Source organism: Callionymus lyra, chromosome 7, assembly GCF_982586985.1.
Source record: "Callionymus lyra chromosome 7, fCalLyr1.hap1.1, whole genome shotgun sequence".
NCBI lineage: Eukaryota > Metazoa > Chordata > Actinopteri > Syngnathiformes > Callionymidae > Callionymus > Callionymus lyra.
The window spans coordinates 22,268,085-22,287,121 of NC_141824.1; the positions used below are offsets into that span (position 1 = coordinate 22,268,085).

The 19,037-nt window shown below is 36.9% G+C and overlaps 1 protein-coding gene across 1 annotated transcript in view; it reads right to left on the reverse strand.

Moving 5' to 3' along the window:
- ppm1lb (protein phosphatase, Mg2+/Mn2+ dependent, 1Lb) overlaps positions 1–19,037 on the reverse strand; it is a 43,381-nt gene that overhangs the window by 11,265 nt on the left and 13,079 nt on the right. Inside the window, exon 2 of the mRNA XM_087795974.1 lies at positions 1,190–1,400. Coding sequence (XP_087652100.1) covers positions 1,190–1,400 — 211 coding nt within the window. The remainder of the gene's footprint in view (positions 1–1,189; positions 1,401–19,037) is intronic.

The window sequence follows — 19,037 nt, forward strand, 5'->3', positions numbered from 1 at the left end:
CAGATCAACATAGAGAGCTTTGTCTTCTGGCTCAGCTCTGAAACAAAAAAATAAATTACCAATTAAAATGATAAATTCAAGATAAGTATGTATGTTGCCCCTTTTTTATTTTTGGTTTAATTTTACCTAATTTAATAATCGGAAACAGAGACTGAAAATATTACTGAAAAAACACAGGTTCGAATTTAACCGCGGCAACCACGGCACTTGCTGTGACCATCCTCCACACTTAATTCCCTAAAAAAAGGGACCTGTGTTTACGCCAACAACTTGCAGTGACCGCCCTTGGCTTTTAATTTGTTAATAAATACTGGTAGAGTAATTGTTTTCGTCGAATGAACATAATAAAATCGTCCCCAACTTGACTGTTATTAGTCCAAGGTAAACTGATGATGGAAACAGCCGAGCAGTTCCAAGTGATACACTCGTAACATCAGCGTCACGAAGGTGTCCGGTGAGTTTTGGTCGGGCAGCAAACTTTAAAAATGCCGAGCAAGGAAAGGGTAAAAAAAGGAAAGATGAGGAATTACAGGCTGTTGGGAAAAATGTTGCAAAATACACAACTTTTTTAGGTAAATTTATTTAATTGTTTAAATGCAGTACTAAAAATATTTAGTGGTTCGTTTTTTTCCAGATAAATGTCATTTTTTAATTTGTGTGTATATATATATATATATATATATATATATACATACATACATACATACAGGTACATCTAAAAAAAATTGAATATCATGAAAAAGTGCAAGATTTCTGTCTCTCATTTCAGAATTTGACACCCATATAATATGTAATTTTTCTTTCTAGTTGTTTTCAATAGGTGTAAACAAGAGCACGATACATATACATCTATATATATTTATATCTATATATAGATATAAATATATACACAAACATTTGCTTTGCTGCACCTACTTCGAAATAAATGTTTTCCTTGGTGCCCTAAAATGTACTCTTTCATCCTTAAGGCAACACTTGCCTTGACCTTAAAAAGTTTAAAATCAAAGCCTGAAAATATAGAATCAAAATATATATATAAAAAAAGCTTAAATTTGGCAGGGTAATTGGATAAAACCTATACATTACAATTACTTGTTTAATCATGTACTGTGTGAGGATGTCAGGTAGAATGACCAACATGTTTACTTCTGCAATTTCTTCCACTGAAAAAGAAGGTACTTTTACACACCTGCTTCATTGTAGGTCGCAGACAGCTTCTCCAGCATTTCTCTGTCCAAATTTAAGATCTGCTGCTCCAGGATGGATGGATAGCTCAGGCCCCCTCTTTCCTTTTTCTCATCCTTGTCTTTTTCCCGGTCTCGCTCTTTCTCTCGCTCGTAGGTCAGGAGCTGCTGGCGAAGCGCCTCGGGCAGGTGGGCCTTTGCAAAGTCAGCAGCCGCCTGGAAACGGAGATGAGAGAGAGGAGGAATTAGATGACTGCAGGGCGAAGAAGATGCTGCTTTGGCCCTTCATAAAGTACGTCTTTTTTTTACGCCGTCTTGTAATCGAGGACTACGTCAGTAAAAGGACAATCAAGGTTTAATCGTTTCCATATTGACAGATTAAAACTTACTCGTCCAGACACACATGACATCTTCACAAGCTAAAAAACATAATATATTAAACTCAAAATAAAAGAAGAAGTGTTAAAGGTCACAGAGTACGAAGAAGATGTTTCAATTCCAGCACCCGAAGAAGAGCCATTCGCTGTTTCACTGAACTGGCAGTGTGTATATACACTACTGACATGATCCACAAGTGTTCAAGTAGCAATTACATTAAAATGTTATTTAACAAGGTCGTTTTTAATTAATTTATTAACAACTGCGTCATATTATTATTTATTAACAACTTTCATATTAACATTTTTAGTTGTGTTCTTTCTATCACATTAATAATCAAATTGCACAACTGTAGAACTGCAATGGAAAGATAAGATAAAACAAATTAATAAATCAGACATAATTGTATTATAAAGCCTAACGTAACTAAATCGCTTCTAAAGGGAAAAACCTGTAAATGCAATACTTTTAATTAAAAACCATCACCATGTATTGAATAAAATTGCACTTTTAATTAATACTAATTCATAATATTATAAAGTGGTTATACTATGAAACGTTCCTTCTATGTAGATGCTACATCACATTCCATGAAGAAAACTCTCTGGCAAACCCTCCCCCCTGTGGTCACCAGCACACATCAGCAGATCAGATCAAGTTCAGAGGTCATCAGTGCAGGACCAGCAAGACTCGCCTGAATCTGCACCTAAGACTAATAACCGAGCACTTGACTTGATTCCCTTTCAATCCTTAAATTGACAAAGAAACTTATGGTCTTCCCACCGCGAGACCAAAACCACCAAAGCCTTGAGTACTAGGGGTGTCAACGACTACACGTTTAAACAGGTAGACGGATATCAAATCATTAACGTTTTGAGAAAATCAATAATTAAACTATGTTTTGGTCATTTGACCTTGAACGTAGACAGTTGACTGTGTTGTCAATAAAGTTTTGAGACATTGACTCACAAGCTTTTATAACAGGTTTATTGAAAATACAATATTAATATAGTGCTGCATTGTTTACATTACTCCATAGAATACTACAGTGACTCACAGAGATATACTACGGTGACTTGTAAAATTGTACTACAGTGACTTGTCAAGTAATATTACAGTGACTTGCCAAGTAATACTCCAGTGACTTGTCAAGTTATACTACAGTGACCCACAAAGTTATATTACAGTGACTCGTAAAGTTATACTGCAGTGACATACAGAGTTATACTACGGTGACTTGTAAATGTATACTACAGTGACTTGTAAATTTATATTATAGGGACTTGTAAAGTAATACTACAGTGACTTGTGAAGTAATACTACAGTGACTTGTGAAGTAATACTACAGTGACTTGTAAAGTATTACAACAGTTACTTGTAAAGTAATACTACACTGACTTGTAAAGTATTACAACAGTTACTTGTAAAGTAATACTGCAGTGACTTGTAAAGTAATACTACAGTGACGTCAGTTCATCTGCGTAGTTTATCAACAGTTTGCCGGATTTTTGAGGGCAGTGTGCCATATAAAACTGGTTTAAGGTCAGCAAGTAAAACTAAAATAAATACATAAGTTTTATATGGCGCACTGTTGATTACTGAAAAAAAGGGATTTTAAGTGCGCTTTACAGTCCGAAAATACATTAAATTAAATCATGCGATTTAACTGTTATGTTGGCCATATATAGTACCAATTTGAAGTGGGCCTTAAACTTCAAATGTTTTCTCAGATAACTACTGGAAGGGCCTTACTGTAATGGGAATAGTTAAACCCTCTATTGGTTATACAGCACAACTTTGTGTACCAGTTACACAACGGTTACAAGCCTGGACACTACACGTGTAGAAAATAATTGTAGGACAGGGACACGGGATAGGAGAAAGTATGGCAGCAAAAACAACAAACCTCTTGAAACTCTGTTGAAAGAAAAGGTTGTGAAGGTCACACAGAGAGAAATGAAAAATGTCCAAGAGAGCAACAAAGTCCAAATGTCCTGATGCAGTATTCAAGGCAACAGCTGTCTGATCTGGCCACAAACGCATCGCACAGCATAAAATGACCAATGTAGGGAGTAAGGTTTATAAATAACCCGAAAAACAAGGTCGGCAAAGCTCAGAGCAGACTTTACAAGTCTTCAATGGAAAGCTAATATAATATCCTACTTAAAAATAATGCCTCACACAACCTACTTAATGCATTAAATGGTCATTTGAGGTAATTTTTATTATCCAGAGTCTTTGCCCCAAAAGGGAGGCGTTGTCCTTCCAGAGTAATTAGTCATTGTGCCGTAGAACACAACTTTGGTTTCTCCTTCACACTTCACTTGCAACAACAGCATGCATTTCCAACACAAAGAAGTACACAAAGAAGTACACACGTGAATCCCAGTGGGCTCGCAATCACTTCTCTCGCCACTGCATCACCACACTTCATCTTCACAGCCGAGTGGGATGCAGAGCTCCAGAACGTATCCATCACATGACAAGTTTTTGGGGAATTGAAAAAGTGTTTTATGTTTAGAATCCCCGAGGGAGACTTTTACCTCACGGTGCGCTTTGATTATTTTGGAACAAGCCGAGAGAAAAAGAGAACAAAGGAGCAAAGGGGCGATTATTTTAAGATAAGATAGGGGTTTTGTAATGGGGCTGAACAATTGCTGTCGACACTGGAAATTAAAGATAAATAGATACATTCTGATGGTTTTATTTCAGCACAAAGAACTAGTTGACAGCAATCCACATATTTTTAAATCATTCCTATTGATAAAAACAAATCCACATTTTTGGCTTTAATGGTTTGATTTATGAATGGAAATATCAAGCTTGAGCTGCAAATTTCTTTGTGACCAGTTGATGTGGTTGTTTATATCAGCTCTTAAACAAGTTGTTGGTTTAATCCGCCTCTCGAACTAAACAAGAAATGATTAGAACATCAGAGGATGTACCAATATATCAGCGTCTAGAATAAAACTCCTAAACAAGTCACGCTTCATTCAATCAGCACAATTAAAAAAAAACATTACCAGTATTGTATAAAATAAAATAATGAATTAAATAAATATACATTAAATTAACTGAGATGAATAGAATATATACAAATAAAAAAAGTAACCAATACATTTAATTCTAATTAAATTTAATAATATATATATATATATATATATTATTAAATAATTAAAAATTAAATAAATGAAGTGTTCATGATCCAGACATTAATACGAGTCACTTGAACGATACAGTTTATATCCAATAATATATAGATATTTTTTAATAAAAAAAAAGGATGGTAAAAAGTGATCACTTCAGCTTTTTCAATGTATTATCTGATACTTTTATATCGTTACTGTGCTCTACTTCCTCTCCCACAGGTGCTGCGCTGAGCTGAATTCCTCAGTTCATCTTCTGGTTAATATAATACTAACACCGTTTATTTTTTTCATTTTAAACAAAAACCTTCATTACAAAAAATTTAACTCGACACTTGACACTGCTGCATCAAGATATACATTTGCGGTTATAGATTATTCATTTTCTGTACCACTTAATCCCTTATGGGGGTCGCGAGGGGCTGCAGCCTATCCCAGTTTCATGGGCCGAGAGGTTGACATCCGGGATCTGGAAGCGAACCTGCAGCCCTCTGGCTGTGAGGCAATTGCGCTAAACACTGCACCACCGTGCTCCCGATTATTATTTTGTAGATTAAGATCTCGGACATTTTTGAGGAACTTCATGATTATCTTTACTGGCGCAATCTTTATTTGAGCTGAAAGCAAAGCCGTCTGTGTAGCAACAACATGGCGTCAGATTAAAAATACTGCTGCAGCCGTAAGACATCCCAAAACCGCCTGTGCGCAAATATTTTGCACTGCTAACCAGTGACTCTTACCCACAAACACAGATGGATTCACAGCAAACTTTAGATCTCCTTCTGCCGCTAACACAAACAAACCCGCTTCGCTGCGTTGGCTCAAGAAAAGCCACGTAGAAATAGAAAAATCCACACAAAATTCAACTCAAAAGCAAATAGTCCTGCAGCCAGTTTATCAGAATGCCAACACAAAGCCGTGCTGCGGGCATCGTGTAGCCGGCGATAAGTGTTTGGAGAGGATGATCGTCTTGGAAGCAAAAGGCCTTGTTTGATCAAGAAGTTGAGCAGAAGCCATGAAATGAGCTCCAAATATCAGGCCATTTAAAACCTTCTGCAAAACAATGGATGATCATTTGTTGAGAATAGTCGTGTCACACAGCATGTGGAAGACTTCGGACTATCGAAGAGGACAGTCAAGGTTCTCTCCGATGATTTGCATTCAGGCTGAGGACACGACCAGAACCATACATCTGGCTGGAGACATGCAACACACACAGAGCGAGAATGAAATGGCCTCATGTGTCCTTCCCCTGACAGCAGCGTCCATTAGAAGAGGTGAAAACTCGTATTAAAGATAAACACATTATTAGCGGAACGCTGGGAGAGGTGATCCATTGCTTCCTCGATGTTAACCGTGTCACGTGGCAGTACGTCAGTGTCACCGCTGTGATCTCAAAGACTGATGGGAAGGTTTGCTTCACGATGCTCTTCACCATTCAAAACCAATGACATACAGCCAGAAACACTAGGTGTCGCTCGTAACGGTGTCACTAGGATTAGCTTCTCACTTTATCACTGATTGTTTCTTCTCTAAATAATGCTGCAGTGTTAAAAGTAGAAGTATAATAGTAGTATAATTAGTAGTAGAAATATGAGTATAAAGTGTAATTAGTAAAATCAGTAGTACAATTAGTAGTAAAAGTACATTAGAATTAGTAGTAAAATAAGAAGTAGTATTAGAATTAGTAGTAAACGTAGAAGTAGTAGTAGAATTGGTAGTATAATTAGTAAAATCAGTAGTATAATTAGCAGTAAAATTAGAAGTAGTAGTAGTAGATGTAGAAGTAGTAGTAGAAATAGTAGTATAACTAGTAAAAGCAGTAGTCGAATTAGTAGTTATAGTACAAGTAGAAAAAGTAGTAGAAATATTAGTATAAGTATAATTAGTAAAAGCAGTAGTAGAATTAGAAGTAAGAGTAGAAGTAGCAGAAGTATAATTAGTAAAAGAATTAGACGTAAGAGTAGAAGTAGTAGAAGTAGAATTAGTAAAAGAATTAGACGTAAGAGTAGAAGTAGTAGAAGTATAATTAGTAAAAGAATTAGACGTAAGAGTAGAAGTAGTAGAAGTAGAATTAGTAAAAGAATTAGACGTAAGAGTAGAAGTAGTAGAAGTATAATTAGTAAAAGAATTAGACGTAAGAGTAGAAGTAGTAGAAGTAGAATTAGTAAAAGAATTAGACGTAAGAGTAGAAGTAGTAGAAGTATAATTAGTAAAAGAATTAGACGTAAGAGTAGAAGTAGTAGAAGTAGAATTAGTAAAAGAATTAGACGTAAGAGTAGAAGTAGTAGAAGTAGAATTAGTAAAAGAATTAGACGCAAGAGTAGAAGTAGTAGAAGTAGAATTAATAAAAACAAAAGCAGAACTGGTAGAAGAATTAGTCACTTTATCACTGATTATTTCTTCTCTAAATAACGCTGCAGTGTTATTTATACACCGTGTCAACTTGTAAATGAATATTTTGGTTACAGAGATACAAGCTCACTGACCTCACTAAGCAAAGATCTAGACAAGAAGTAATTAGTGAATCAAGCTAACCACCAGCAGATGTTGACGTTGACGTCTCTAAAGCAGACAAACTTGGCAGATTGTTTGCTTCATTTTGGAACACAGTGGAGAGTGGCTTGAGGCAATGAGATCCACAAGATGTCTTTTTATTGTAACATTTCATGTCAATGCCTTCAAAGAAAGCATCGTGATGCGTTTAGAGGTCTTACTTCATGATGAAGCCTGGATTCTTTTCATCCTACAACCCATTTTCATGGGGGAAGAGGCAGGTACACCTTTAACAGATTCATAGTAAAGAATATTGCAGAAATTATACACTATTCCAGACATACAAATGTAGGCTCATAATGAAATGTTTCACAGTAATGCCTTGCCTAATAAAAAAAGGCAACGTTCTGGCTCTGAATATGGTCTGACCATCATCTGGATGCACATCAGAACGAGAGTGTTTGTGACTTTTTGATGCACATAGACGGACATAAAGTGTCATTATTTTCTGCGCTGGTGCTCCACATGTCCAATTTCTGTCACACCGACCCAAAGAGGTGGAAATTATAACAACCTCAACTGGCATAAATCATCACGGCCCATAAACACCAGAGTGGGTGGAAATGAGAGAGAGAGTGATGGAAGTAAAAGGGGTAAATGAGGAGGTGATGAGTGTGAGAGGGAAGGAGTGATAAAACAGGAGTGCACTCAAGTGACTGGAGAAAATGAAGAAAAGTCATTTTTATGAATAGAAAAATGAAGAAACCAGTTATTTTTTCAGAGAGAAGTTAAATTCAGAACTCGCAACAGAAGTCACACCAGGCCTTACTTTGATTTCCCAGTGATGATGAGTACACAACATCAAAATAGATTTCAGCAGTGTTTACTTCCACAGATATTCTTCGGTGTCACTGCTTTGTGAAAGCGTAGGTGGCTCCCTCTGTTCCACATGTCTAAGCTCTGATGATACACTCGCGTCATTCCATGCGGGTCTATTATTATCCAGGGTTACCAATAACATCCTGAAATCCCGGCTGCCTACATGAAAACAAGAGATAACTGGAATGTATTTATCTAAACCGTTAATGGATGCCCCCCGGCAGTCAAAGTTCACAGATATTCATTTAATATAAAAAGAAACTGGATCACAAAGTACCTTCATTTTCAAGTAAAATGCATTGAAAATAACTGATTCAAGTAAAATTGAAAATAAATCCTATGTGGAAATGACTCATCATTAGCGTAGTGGTTGACCATGTCGTCATAGGCAATAACGTACACATTTACTATGATGGATGAATTTGTTTTTCTAGAGAAATATATCCTCTTGAACGCCTCCTCATGACGTGTTGTGGCCATTTTGAGACTTTGCTTTATCGTTGTGGTAAAGTGGGAAAGCAAAAAAGACAAATCACCTCATTACCCCTGTCCAGAATAAATCAAGGTGACCACATATTTCACTGCGCTGAACTTTACCCTTTACAAAGAAGTACTAGAGTTCTAATTGCTCTGTAATTAATTAGCAAAAGAGATACTCTTTTTTTAACTTAAAATGCAGTGAACATTAAAGTGCTTTCATGTAGAGAAGATACCAGAAGATACTAGTTCCTGTGAGTTTTTTCATCTTCATCTATGCTCGTGGACTTGAGTCATGGCTACTGTAGCTTTTGTTTCTCCATATTGGTTTTATTTTTCACAAATTAAATATATAAAAAATAAAAAATATTCATATTTAGGAAATGTCACACATATCTTCACAAGTTTATTGTGGTCTGAGGATCCGAATATATAGTAGTAGTAATAGAATTGGTAGTATAAATTGAAGTAGTAGTAGAATTAGTAGTATAAGAATAAGAAGTAGTAGAGGAATTATTAGTTTGTAGTAGAAGCAATAGTATAAGTATAAGGAGAATTAGTAGTAAAAGTATAAGTATAAGTAGTAGTAGTATAATTAGTAGTACAAATATGAGTATAAAGTGTAAGTTGTAAAATCAGTAGTAGAATTAGTAGTAAAAGTATAAGTAGAATTAGTAGTAAAATTAGAAGTAGTAGAATTAGTAGTAGATGTAGAAGTAGTAGTAGAAATAGTAGTATTACTAGTAAAATCAGTAGTCTAATTAGTAGTAAAAGTATAAGTAGAAAAAGTAGCAGAAATATTAGTACAAGTATAATTAGTAAAAGCAGTAGTAGAATAAGTAGAAGAACTAGAAGAAGTATAATTAATAAAAACAAAAGCAGAATTAGTAGAATAATTAGAAGTAGGAGTAGAAGTAGTATACGTATAATTAGTAAAAGCAGAAGTGGAGTTAGTAGTAGTATTTTGAATTTGGGCCAGAAAAAGCTTGAAGGGGAGCAGTAACGTGAATGTAAGCGCTGCCTCCTCTCCAACACCTACCTTTCTTAATCGGACTCCCTTCTTTTCCCCTCGTTCTCAGTGGACATTTTAATCCACCATCGTGCAAACACGCACACTTGGCATGTGTTCTTATTTGTTTTACTGTGATCTAAAGCCTTCATTCCCTGGCAGACACCGATATATCCGCGCCATGAATATTCATCTGCTCAGCAGGGTGGGAAGTTACACCAGCCTTGCAGAGATATGGCTGCACACCGGCGCACGCTCTCCTGGAATACTGCTGCTTCATGCATCTTAAAACACGGCCACCACTAAAATATGTGCGGAGGGAAGCATTGAGCGTCACCACAGCAGGATCTTTAATTACAGCCAAATGAACTGTGACTGTTTGTGTCTGTCACGTCAGGAAAAATATTCACGCAGAGAAAGAAAGTTCATCTCGTCTTCTCCGAGTGAAGCCATTTATTATAAATTGATTGTCGAGGAAAAAGCCTTTCTCTCGCCACAAGAATGGCACAATAGCTGGTAATCCTGTAAAAAGCCAAACACTCACCGGGAACAATGTCGTAGGAGGCATCAGGAAGTGAATCAATCAATCATACTTTCAGCAACCTGAATGAAAACCGTTATAAATAAAGAGCTTTAGAGATAAACCGCGTGGTAAAGACGGCTCATCGCGGCGGCGGCGACGGCTGCCCGGCCCACTACATCAATCTCACGTCAACGCTAGTCAGAAACAATGTGTTAAGAGAGGGATTCAAGTGATCGTTTCCCTTCCTCTGCACTTCCTGTGCACACAATAGGAGCTCACGCTGTAAGATCCTGCGCCACTGAGAGTGACAAATCTTCAAATAATCGGAGAATCCATATGGTAATCCCAACAACACGAAATGTCATCATCAGTTTAATGCCTATTGTTAAGATTTCCTGAAAGGTTTAAATGTGTTCATTCATGTTTGAGTTATTTTGCAGACATACAGATAAACCCTGATGAAAGTGAATAATTGTTCTTGGTGCGTTTGTTGGTAATTATTACAAAAAAATGATGCGATTTCTGTTAAATAATTATTGGAGTATGGAAAGAGGTTTATTTGAAAGCCAGGCTGTGCCTCTTGACGTCCAGATGCTTTTCTACATCACATGATACTAATAATAAGTCTAATAATAAGCAATATTTAAGAGTATTGAGCATTGTGTGGAGTTTTATTTTCCAAGCACTTAACATCAATTTAAAGAAAACCAGTGCATGAAAATAATCTCTAGAATAAAACATGGAATGCAAAAGATATATCGTAAAAAAAAATGCATAAAATCTAGAAAACAACAAAAGCCATCTGTAGTTTTATCATATACAAGTCACTGACAAGCATCTGACTTGATTCTGAATGGCTTTTCTAATATATTTTACACTGCACTGCAGTCAGACAAATAAATTCAGGGTAAAAGCTTCCAAAAATGTGTCCACCTAAGCCTTCCAGAACATTCAGATCATAGATGAGTAATGTCATTATGATGAAAACACAGGAGCTACTGGTCGACACCGAACAAGACTTAGTCATCAACGCACAAGGCAGGAGTCGTCTTCTGTGCGAGCGTAGGCGTATATAATGCATGCAGAAAGCTATTAAGGTGCTGCTGGTAGAGGACCTCCATCATTGTGTTTTTTTTCGTCATCTCCTCTCCCACATCTTTCAGTGTGACTAACACGGCTCATTGCTCGTGAACATCACATCCTCCAGAAGACACACTTTCATGAACTGCCAACCACCTCTGATCCTTGAACATCAATCTGAGTGCCTTTTTAGAACATCCCGTCTCCAGCAACTCCACAAATGACTATTTTATATTAAGAAGTATACGTCATACGCCTCAAAATACTACAGTTCGGAGATGACAAGAAAGCTCAAGGTGGGCGTGTGCGAGCGACCACCTGTGTTGTGAGAGCGAAGATGACAAAAGAAGTCATTCACTGGCAGGAAGAAAGTAGCAGCCGGATCAGAAGGAAGGATAAAGCTGTTTACCTCTTGTTCTCCTGCAGGTTCTGTATTCCTCACCTCCGTCCGACATGGACACTCAGGCTGCAGACTTCTTTTTTTTTTTTTTCAAATTCAATTGTGGGACAGACAAACACAATTTCCTTCAATAAAAGTACGGTGGCGATAAAAGGGTTTTACAAAAGGACAGACAAAACATGTCTCCTGTGAGGACACATCAGCAGTGTTGACGTCACACATCTGTCTGAACTTCAGCAGGGAGAGCCGACATGAGAACCTTTAATGCGGTAGAAAGCAGTCATGACCTGCAGCTCAATGATAGTTCAAGAAGACTCACAGCTACATTAGTGAGTCAAAGACTTCTGCTGGCATCTCCATCAAGTCTTGATCTCCATACAGCTGCTCCATTGGCACATCTACACTTCAAAAGGCCGACATATGGTGCAACGAGAACTCTATATTTCAAAGAAAACCTGACGATATTTGCAAAACTTCTCATCTACACCAGTACAGGGTGAAAACGGGATAGTAAATTAATCTATGATTTAGACCTTGTATATGCCACAATGTCAGGATGATTTATTATGTTTGTAAATGTATACAAATATACAGCAGAGGACCCAAACCTTGGGCATCGCTGACTGGTTTACTGACAGCATTATATTCACAGACCACCCTTTCAGATAACGACAATAAAATTAAATAATAGAGTTTGTGTTTGACACATTTTCGCTAGTTAAAAGGTTTATGGTTGGAGTAAACCTGACTTAAACGACACGTCAAGAGTCACACGCTTATGTTACGTCAAACTAAATATTCTATATAAAAACACCTTTCAGACTAATTATACATTAATTATATATTTTCTTCTATTGAACTATGGCACAATCTCAAGGATAAAAAAATGGGATTGATCAGATGCTGTAGTCCAAGCGTGCATCTTTCTGTCCAGTCCTTGATCCTGCTGCCACTTTGGAGACGGGTACACATTTATCATGTTAGCTACAATCCCTCACGCCCTCGCCTTTAAAAAAAAAAAAAAACGACTTCAAAACGCACCACTGAAGATAAAAGCCCACAATCTCGTATGCTCCACCACAGCCTGAGAGGAATATCACTTTTTCTTAAAATGTATAATTTAAAGTCTCATCCTTTAATGAGGAGATAGCGCAGGTTCTTAGTATAGACGGATAAAATATAACAACATAAAGGACCGTTGAAAATGTGATCTTTGGAATTCTATCGTAGTTTCTAGTGAACCTAAAGTTTGGGAAACTTACTCAGGGTGATTTATCTAGGCTGGCATTGATTCAAATAAATCAAGTTTCTTTTGTAGTATTATCAGTAAATGTAAAAAAAATACAGATATTTTGAGGTGACTAGTAAAGAAAGTCTTAGTTCTGTGAGAAAACTGACTATTTTCCCTTATTTTCAAAGAGCTATGTTAGAGTGTACACTGTGCATGTTCTTGTCTAAATAATTAGCTCCAAGGTTGTGTGATAAATGAGAATGTTCATGTGGGGAATAAATGGAGATTAAAAATGCTTGTAATACTTTTTGTTTGTTTTTGAATCCTTGCACTTTTTGTAACAGCGCCAGCCTGGTGAGGGAGGGTTGGGTGGTGGTGGTGGTGGTGGTGGGATCCGGCCAGGTTTGCTGAGCCAGCGGGCATGGAGCCAGTGCATCGGGCAGCCCAGTTTCCACAGCAGGTGAAAGTATTATCCAGTCTTAGCATCCACTGCCTCCTCGGGAGACTCAGTTCTATTAAAGGAGGCGACAAGAGACACCATCCTTGTAGGATTATGCAAAAACCTTTCCTGCTTTAGACTTTCCTGCGTGTTTGACAATTTAGTGTTAAATGTCAGTGGTCCCTTGAGGCTCAAACTTAATTTTCAGAAATGCATAAGGGCAGGAGCGAAGCCACGAAGCTGAAGACATGACAGCATATTCAGAGAATGGTCCAAGAATTTTTTACTTTTTACTTGAAGACGCCTCTTTTATGGCCTGGATAACGTTTACAGGGAGGGTATGACTCACGGTGTGGAAAACACTGTACCCCTCAGACTGTGTTCCTCTATCAACAAACCATCCGGACTTAAAGGTCGTTCTCAAGGAGAGGAAAATGTCTTTTAAATCAAAGGGGTTTTCTGCCTCATCCTGTGGGAAGAGTCAACACATTTGATCAGGCTTCTGCTCCTCCCACAAGCTGGTCTCTACTGCTGAGCTCATTGACACTGGAGCCCCGAACATCTCAACAAGATGGGCTCTGAGAATGTAATTACTTAGGATCCCTCGTGGTGCTTCAGGGGGGCACGTTTAAGGACCTCCTTTGACCCCGTGATGGCTTCTTATTTGGAGTGGTCCGCTGTTGCAAAAGCAACACAAGAGTTTACAGCAATCGGGATGTTTCAAGCTGATGAGATGAGTCATCCCTGCATCAGAGATAAGATAAGAAAATACTCGACTCCTCTCAGCCTTGAGCTGGCTTTAGTCTTTTGACAGAATACCTTTGGGTATTTTTCCACCTACGTCAGTTTTTTTTTGTAAAAGGAAAAAACTCACTACAAAGAAAAGTGCATGTTGGCCATGATTGGTCAGTGTAGTGGAGTTTGTGAAGTCCTTAATATTTGGAAAACTCATCCTATTATTGTACGCAGTTCTTCTAAATGGCTGAAAATAACATCTTTTTCAGAGGATTTCATTAATTCCATATCATTTGTATTATTGGTGACATTCCAAATTATCTTCCAAATCCAAAACCTTCTATAAGATTTGTCATTCCCTGTGTATAACCTAATATACCATGGAGCTCATTGTTATGATTAATATTTTTAATGCTTTCGACTGAAGTCTGAGGATTTATTATAAGCAGATACTAATAAATGAAATGACTAAACTTAATATAGAAAATGTTTTTTCTTTGATTCCTAAAGATGTATGATGTGATATCAGTACACTATTCTGAAAGTAGGTATAAAACTAAGAGGTAAAAAAAAGAGGTCAAATTAAAAAGGGTATCAAACAACATGTATGGGTAAAACATTTCTGTAAATGCTTTGATAAATTTATCAAGTCAAAGCTACGCTATAAACCAAAAAATAACCTAGTCTTTTCACCATCAAAATAAGCACTAAACCAGTCTGACAACAGTCTTTTGCACTTGTACCTTCAGGGAAACATAACTCTTTGTGACAGAGGAACTTATCGCATGACAAATATTCTGAAGTCCACTTCATTGAACATATTTAACATTATGAAATCTGTCAAACCAAACTATTTACTTCACTTACAGCATTTGTTGCGCTACAGAACGTTCTTGATGAACAGCAGACTTACTGCAAAACGTCAAAAAGCCCTTTTCCTTTACAAATCTGAATTAAAAAGGAAATTCATTGAAAGAAACACAAAGAAAAGGCTCAAAGCAACAAATTAATTTAAAACCAAAGTTGCAGCATCACTCACAGACCGTCAATCACGCTTGATAATGATAGTTATAAGACGCGTCTCCTGGTATCCTTTGCTCACACGTGTCAAGAGATAGCAAAGCAGATCTTTTAAGTGCTTACCGGAAAAGGAAGCTAGGAAGTAGAATCTGAGTGCCTCTTTTTAATGAGCACTTTTGCTGCCCTTTTAAATGATTTAGAGGTCTCCTGTATCAAACAAAAAATCTGTCACGACTTCGTGTTTGACGTTTTGAAACAGGACGTCGATTGGGAGAGATGTACTTTTCGCAAGAAGACGGTTTCATGCAGGTTGTTCCTGTTTTCAAAAAAAAGTTGCGACCTTCCCTCAGGAGTTGAGGAGGCGGGCTCTTAAATATTTTAGGACGGTGACAAATGCGTAAGACGGAGAGCATAGAGATGAGGCTGAGGTGAAGGAACAGTAAGAGACTGGAGGTAGTGAAGTAGTTGGAGGATAAATAGATGCACTGAACTAAATTGAGTAAAACGAGACACTGACAAAGTAATGGGCGAAACAGGGTAAAGAATCATTCAATTTTAATCAAGTCTGGTCTTTCTAGCTTTGGTTCTCCCAGTGTGAACCTCAATATCTTCAATTCTGCTTCTTCCATCCCCCGCTATGTTACTGAAAACACCAGTGTTGTTTGTAGGGACAGGAAATGTGACATATTGGATCTGGTAAATGTTAAAGTAAACATTGGTTGGCATTTCATATCTCATATTCAGCAACATAATCTCCAGTTGAAAGACATGTGGTGCCATGGACGAGAAGATAGTTCCCCAGAATATGAGAAACGTGAACGGACCAGTCAAATAAACACCATCATGACGGGTCCCAGTAATGTCCCTCTTTTTCATTCAAGCTGCATATAATATATTATGTCTCCAGGGCTGAAGGATTAATTGCATTGGCGATATATTCCAGATTGTACTGAACTTTTCGAAGGTGCCATATGAAGGCAACTGGAAACAATTGTGAATTGATTAAGTTTCACAACACTCAAAAAACACGTCTAATATGAAAACTTGAGAACAGCTGATCGAAAGAACCAGACATTTTTGCAGCTGTATTTGTTTGTATTTGCATTAAATGTTTAAAAGGCTTACGTTTTATAGATAGATAGAATATGCTTTATTTGCCTCCATCTTATTCACGGTATTTTAACAATCACAAATAAAGAAATTGTATTCTAATTAATGTACAGTAGAAATGTATGAAAAAAGAACGAATAAAAAGAATTACATCACAATTGACTATTGAGGAAAAGAATTGCAATTTCATTATTTTCCATAATAGTTCAGTTCTATCCGTCTCAAAGAATTCTTCATTCGTTTCACCCTAGCTGCACTCTTTTCTTCACCTTCCCCTGGCTCAAAGTAAGAAGCAATATAATAATACTTTATTAAGAAACAGGTCATATACATTTAATGATTAAAAGGCCCTTAAGTACAGCAGACTTTACTCCTGACTTAAAGGGCAAATGTGTCTTAATTGATCTTGGACTCTTTTCTACTCATCAGTATTTGTCTGTTTGCACAAAACTCTTTTAATTGGAATATTCACTTTAGAAAATGTACTTAAGCCCCACCCACTGAAAACGTTTTGTTTTTTTCTGGAGATAAAATATCAATTCTCATAACCACACCCAGAGTCTCCAACTCCATGGGACTCGTTGTATAAACACAGCAGGCGAGATTACAGCTGGCTGGAGAAGAAGTAAAGCCCATTATGTCATAACCTTGTAACCTCTCGTTCGCCGAGTTTTCACACGGGGTAGAACTTTATAAAGAAACCACTTAAAAACATGGTCATGATGAGAGACTTACCGTTTCTTTGAGAGGAAGATTCAAGATTTGTAATACGTTAGTGAGTCAGGAGAGTTGGGTTTAAACATTAGTTGCCCTTTAAGGCAAACATTTAGTACATGTGCGCATTTATGAGTTGAAGGATTGTTTTATAGCCACTGAGCTTTTAAGTAGTTAGAAATGGAAATTATTGTTATCAATCTATATCTTTAGACAAGTACGTACACCATCAAATGTACTGTATATACATTAGTCTTTTAGTGACCATAGTTAAAGAGCTGAACAAGAACAGTTTTATTCCTCGCAACAGAGAAAATAATGTCTGTCAGCCCTTCTACGATGATATTTTTTATGATGCCTCTGCTGAATAAACAATAACTAACCTCCATTTCCTCTGTCAAGAAAGTTCTGTCGTTATCATCATCTTTATCCATTTCTCTGCCAGCAAAATGGCTCAAAAATAGATTTGAACAATCTATCAGAAGATTGAAAAATTCTGTTTTATAGTTCCATCTGGGAATATTCCATCATTCACTTGGCAAAAAACAATGCATGACTTTATGATGAAATCATTCAAATAAATCACCTGTTATGATATTTCAAGTGAAGACTTCTACCGAGTTGCCTTAGTCACTTAAATAGAGGAAGTATTATTTTATTTATTGTATGCCGTGTCTTATAAACTCAGCTAAAATAAGGCCATTGGTAGAGGTATGTATTGAAATAACTAGGTACTATACAAATAAAATTACTTCAAGTCAGCAGATTTGTATGAACCTAGGATTCAAGGGGAAACATGTTGAATGGAAGAGGTTTATGACAATCAAAGTTATCTTTAACTGCATATAAGAGAGTACTGTATATTTAAGGTCACAAGGAGATGAAGAGAAATCATGAATTGAAGGGTGTGATGAGAAGGAAGAGAAAGAAGAAGGAGGAAACAGACAGTTACTGTGGGAAAAGGTCAGCTGAGACAGAGTACAGTAGGAGAAGATGAGATACGGAAGAAAGGGATGGGAAAGTATGTCAACGCTCCCTGCAGTGCTCTCCACTCCACGAGACTCCTTTTCAAAACGTTCAAACCCTCCACTGGCTTTTGAATCGAATAAACATTTTTCAAAATGATTAAGTACCACTATCAAAAAAAACGTAACAATATTAATCACATCTCGAAAGTTGTTCACTGCCAGTAGAAGAAGCAATTATTTAAAATTTAAATAGTGACCAAAGAAAGCGCTTCTTTCCGAAGGTCGCAACATGAACCACGTTGAAGTAGATCACCAATTCAGTGTTCCTCGATTGTGATGGTACATCAATCTGTACCTTTTATTTTTAATAAGTAAATGTTAGATTTTAAAATAACATTAAATTGTACTAATTTTACGATATTTTCATATTATTATTATATTATTATAATGTGATATATATTTTGCACTGTATGTTTACTCTAATATGCATTTATGTTCAAAATTTACAGTTTCTTCTGTAACCACCCAAATGTCCCCACAGTGGGCCAAATAAAGGAATACCTTAACCCATATCATCATGTCTCCATTTTTAGGATTTTTTAAAACCTTTAAAATTCAATTAAGACCTTATTTTTTTTTTTAAATCAAAAATCGAATGCCTTGTAAGGATCCGTGGGAAACTTGTACTGGAAAATGCCAAATAAAAGAAGAAATAAAAACATGGGGGTACTTCAAAATGTTTAGCTCCAAAGGATAAAATGAATGTGCTAAAAAAAAAAAGAAGACAAAAGATACATAATACATCCTGTTACAGAGCAGAAAACATTCAGCCATTTCAAATTGTAAATAAACCCACATTACACCATGTTAAGTTAAACATCCTTTTATCCCTGGGAGTTCATTTACATCATTGATTTTGTGAATACATTACAAGCGCCTTCACATCAAGGGGTTACGTTGAAAAATATTTTCTTAAAGGGCTTTTTAAATATTAAGAGCCTTACTTTAGGCAATATATTCATCCACAAGTATCTTCCGTATATTCCCCGTTACAACAACACTTGCCTCCTCTGTTTGCAATTCTTGTCCTGGTTTTCAAATTCCTCGCCTCCCCGTCCCAAAAATTGCATCTCTTCCTCTGCGAGCAGCTGTAAGTATGGCTGCCAGCTACGCCAGTAGATAAGCTCATTAAATCATCCCGGGAAGAGGGCAGCGTACAGGCCGCTCCAGCTGACAAGCGCTCGCAGG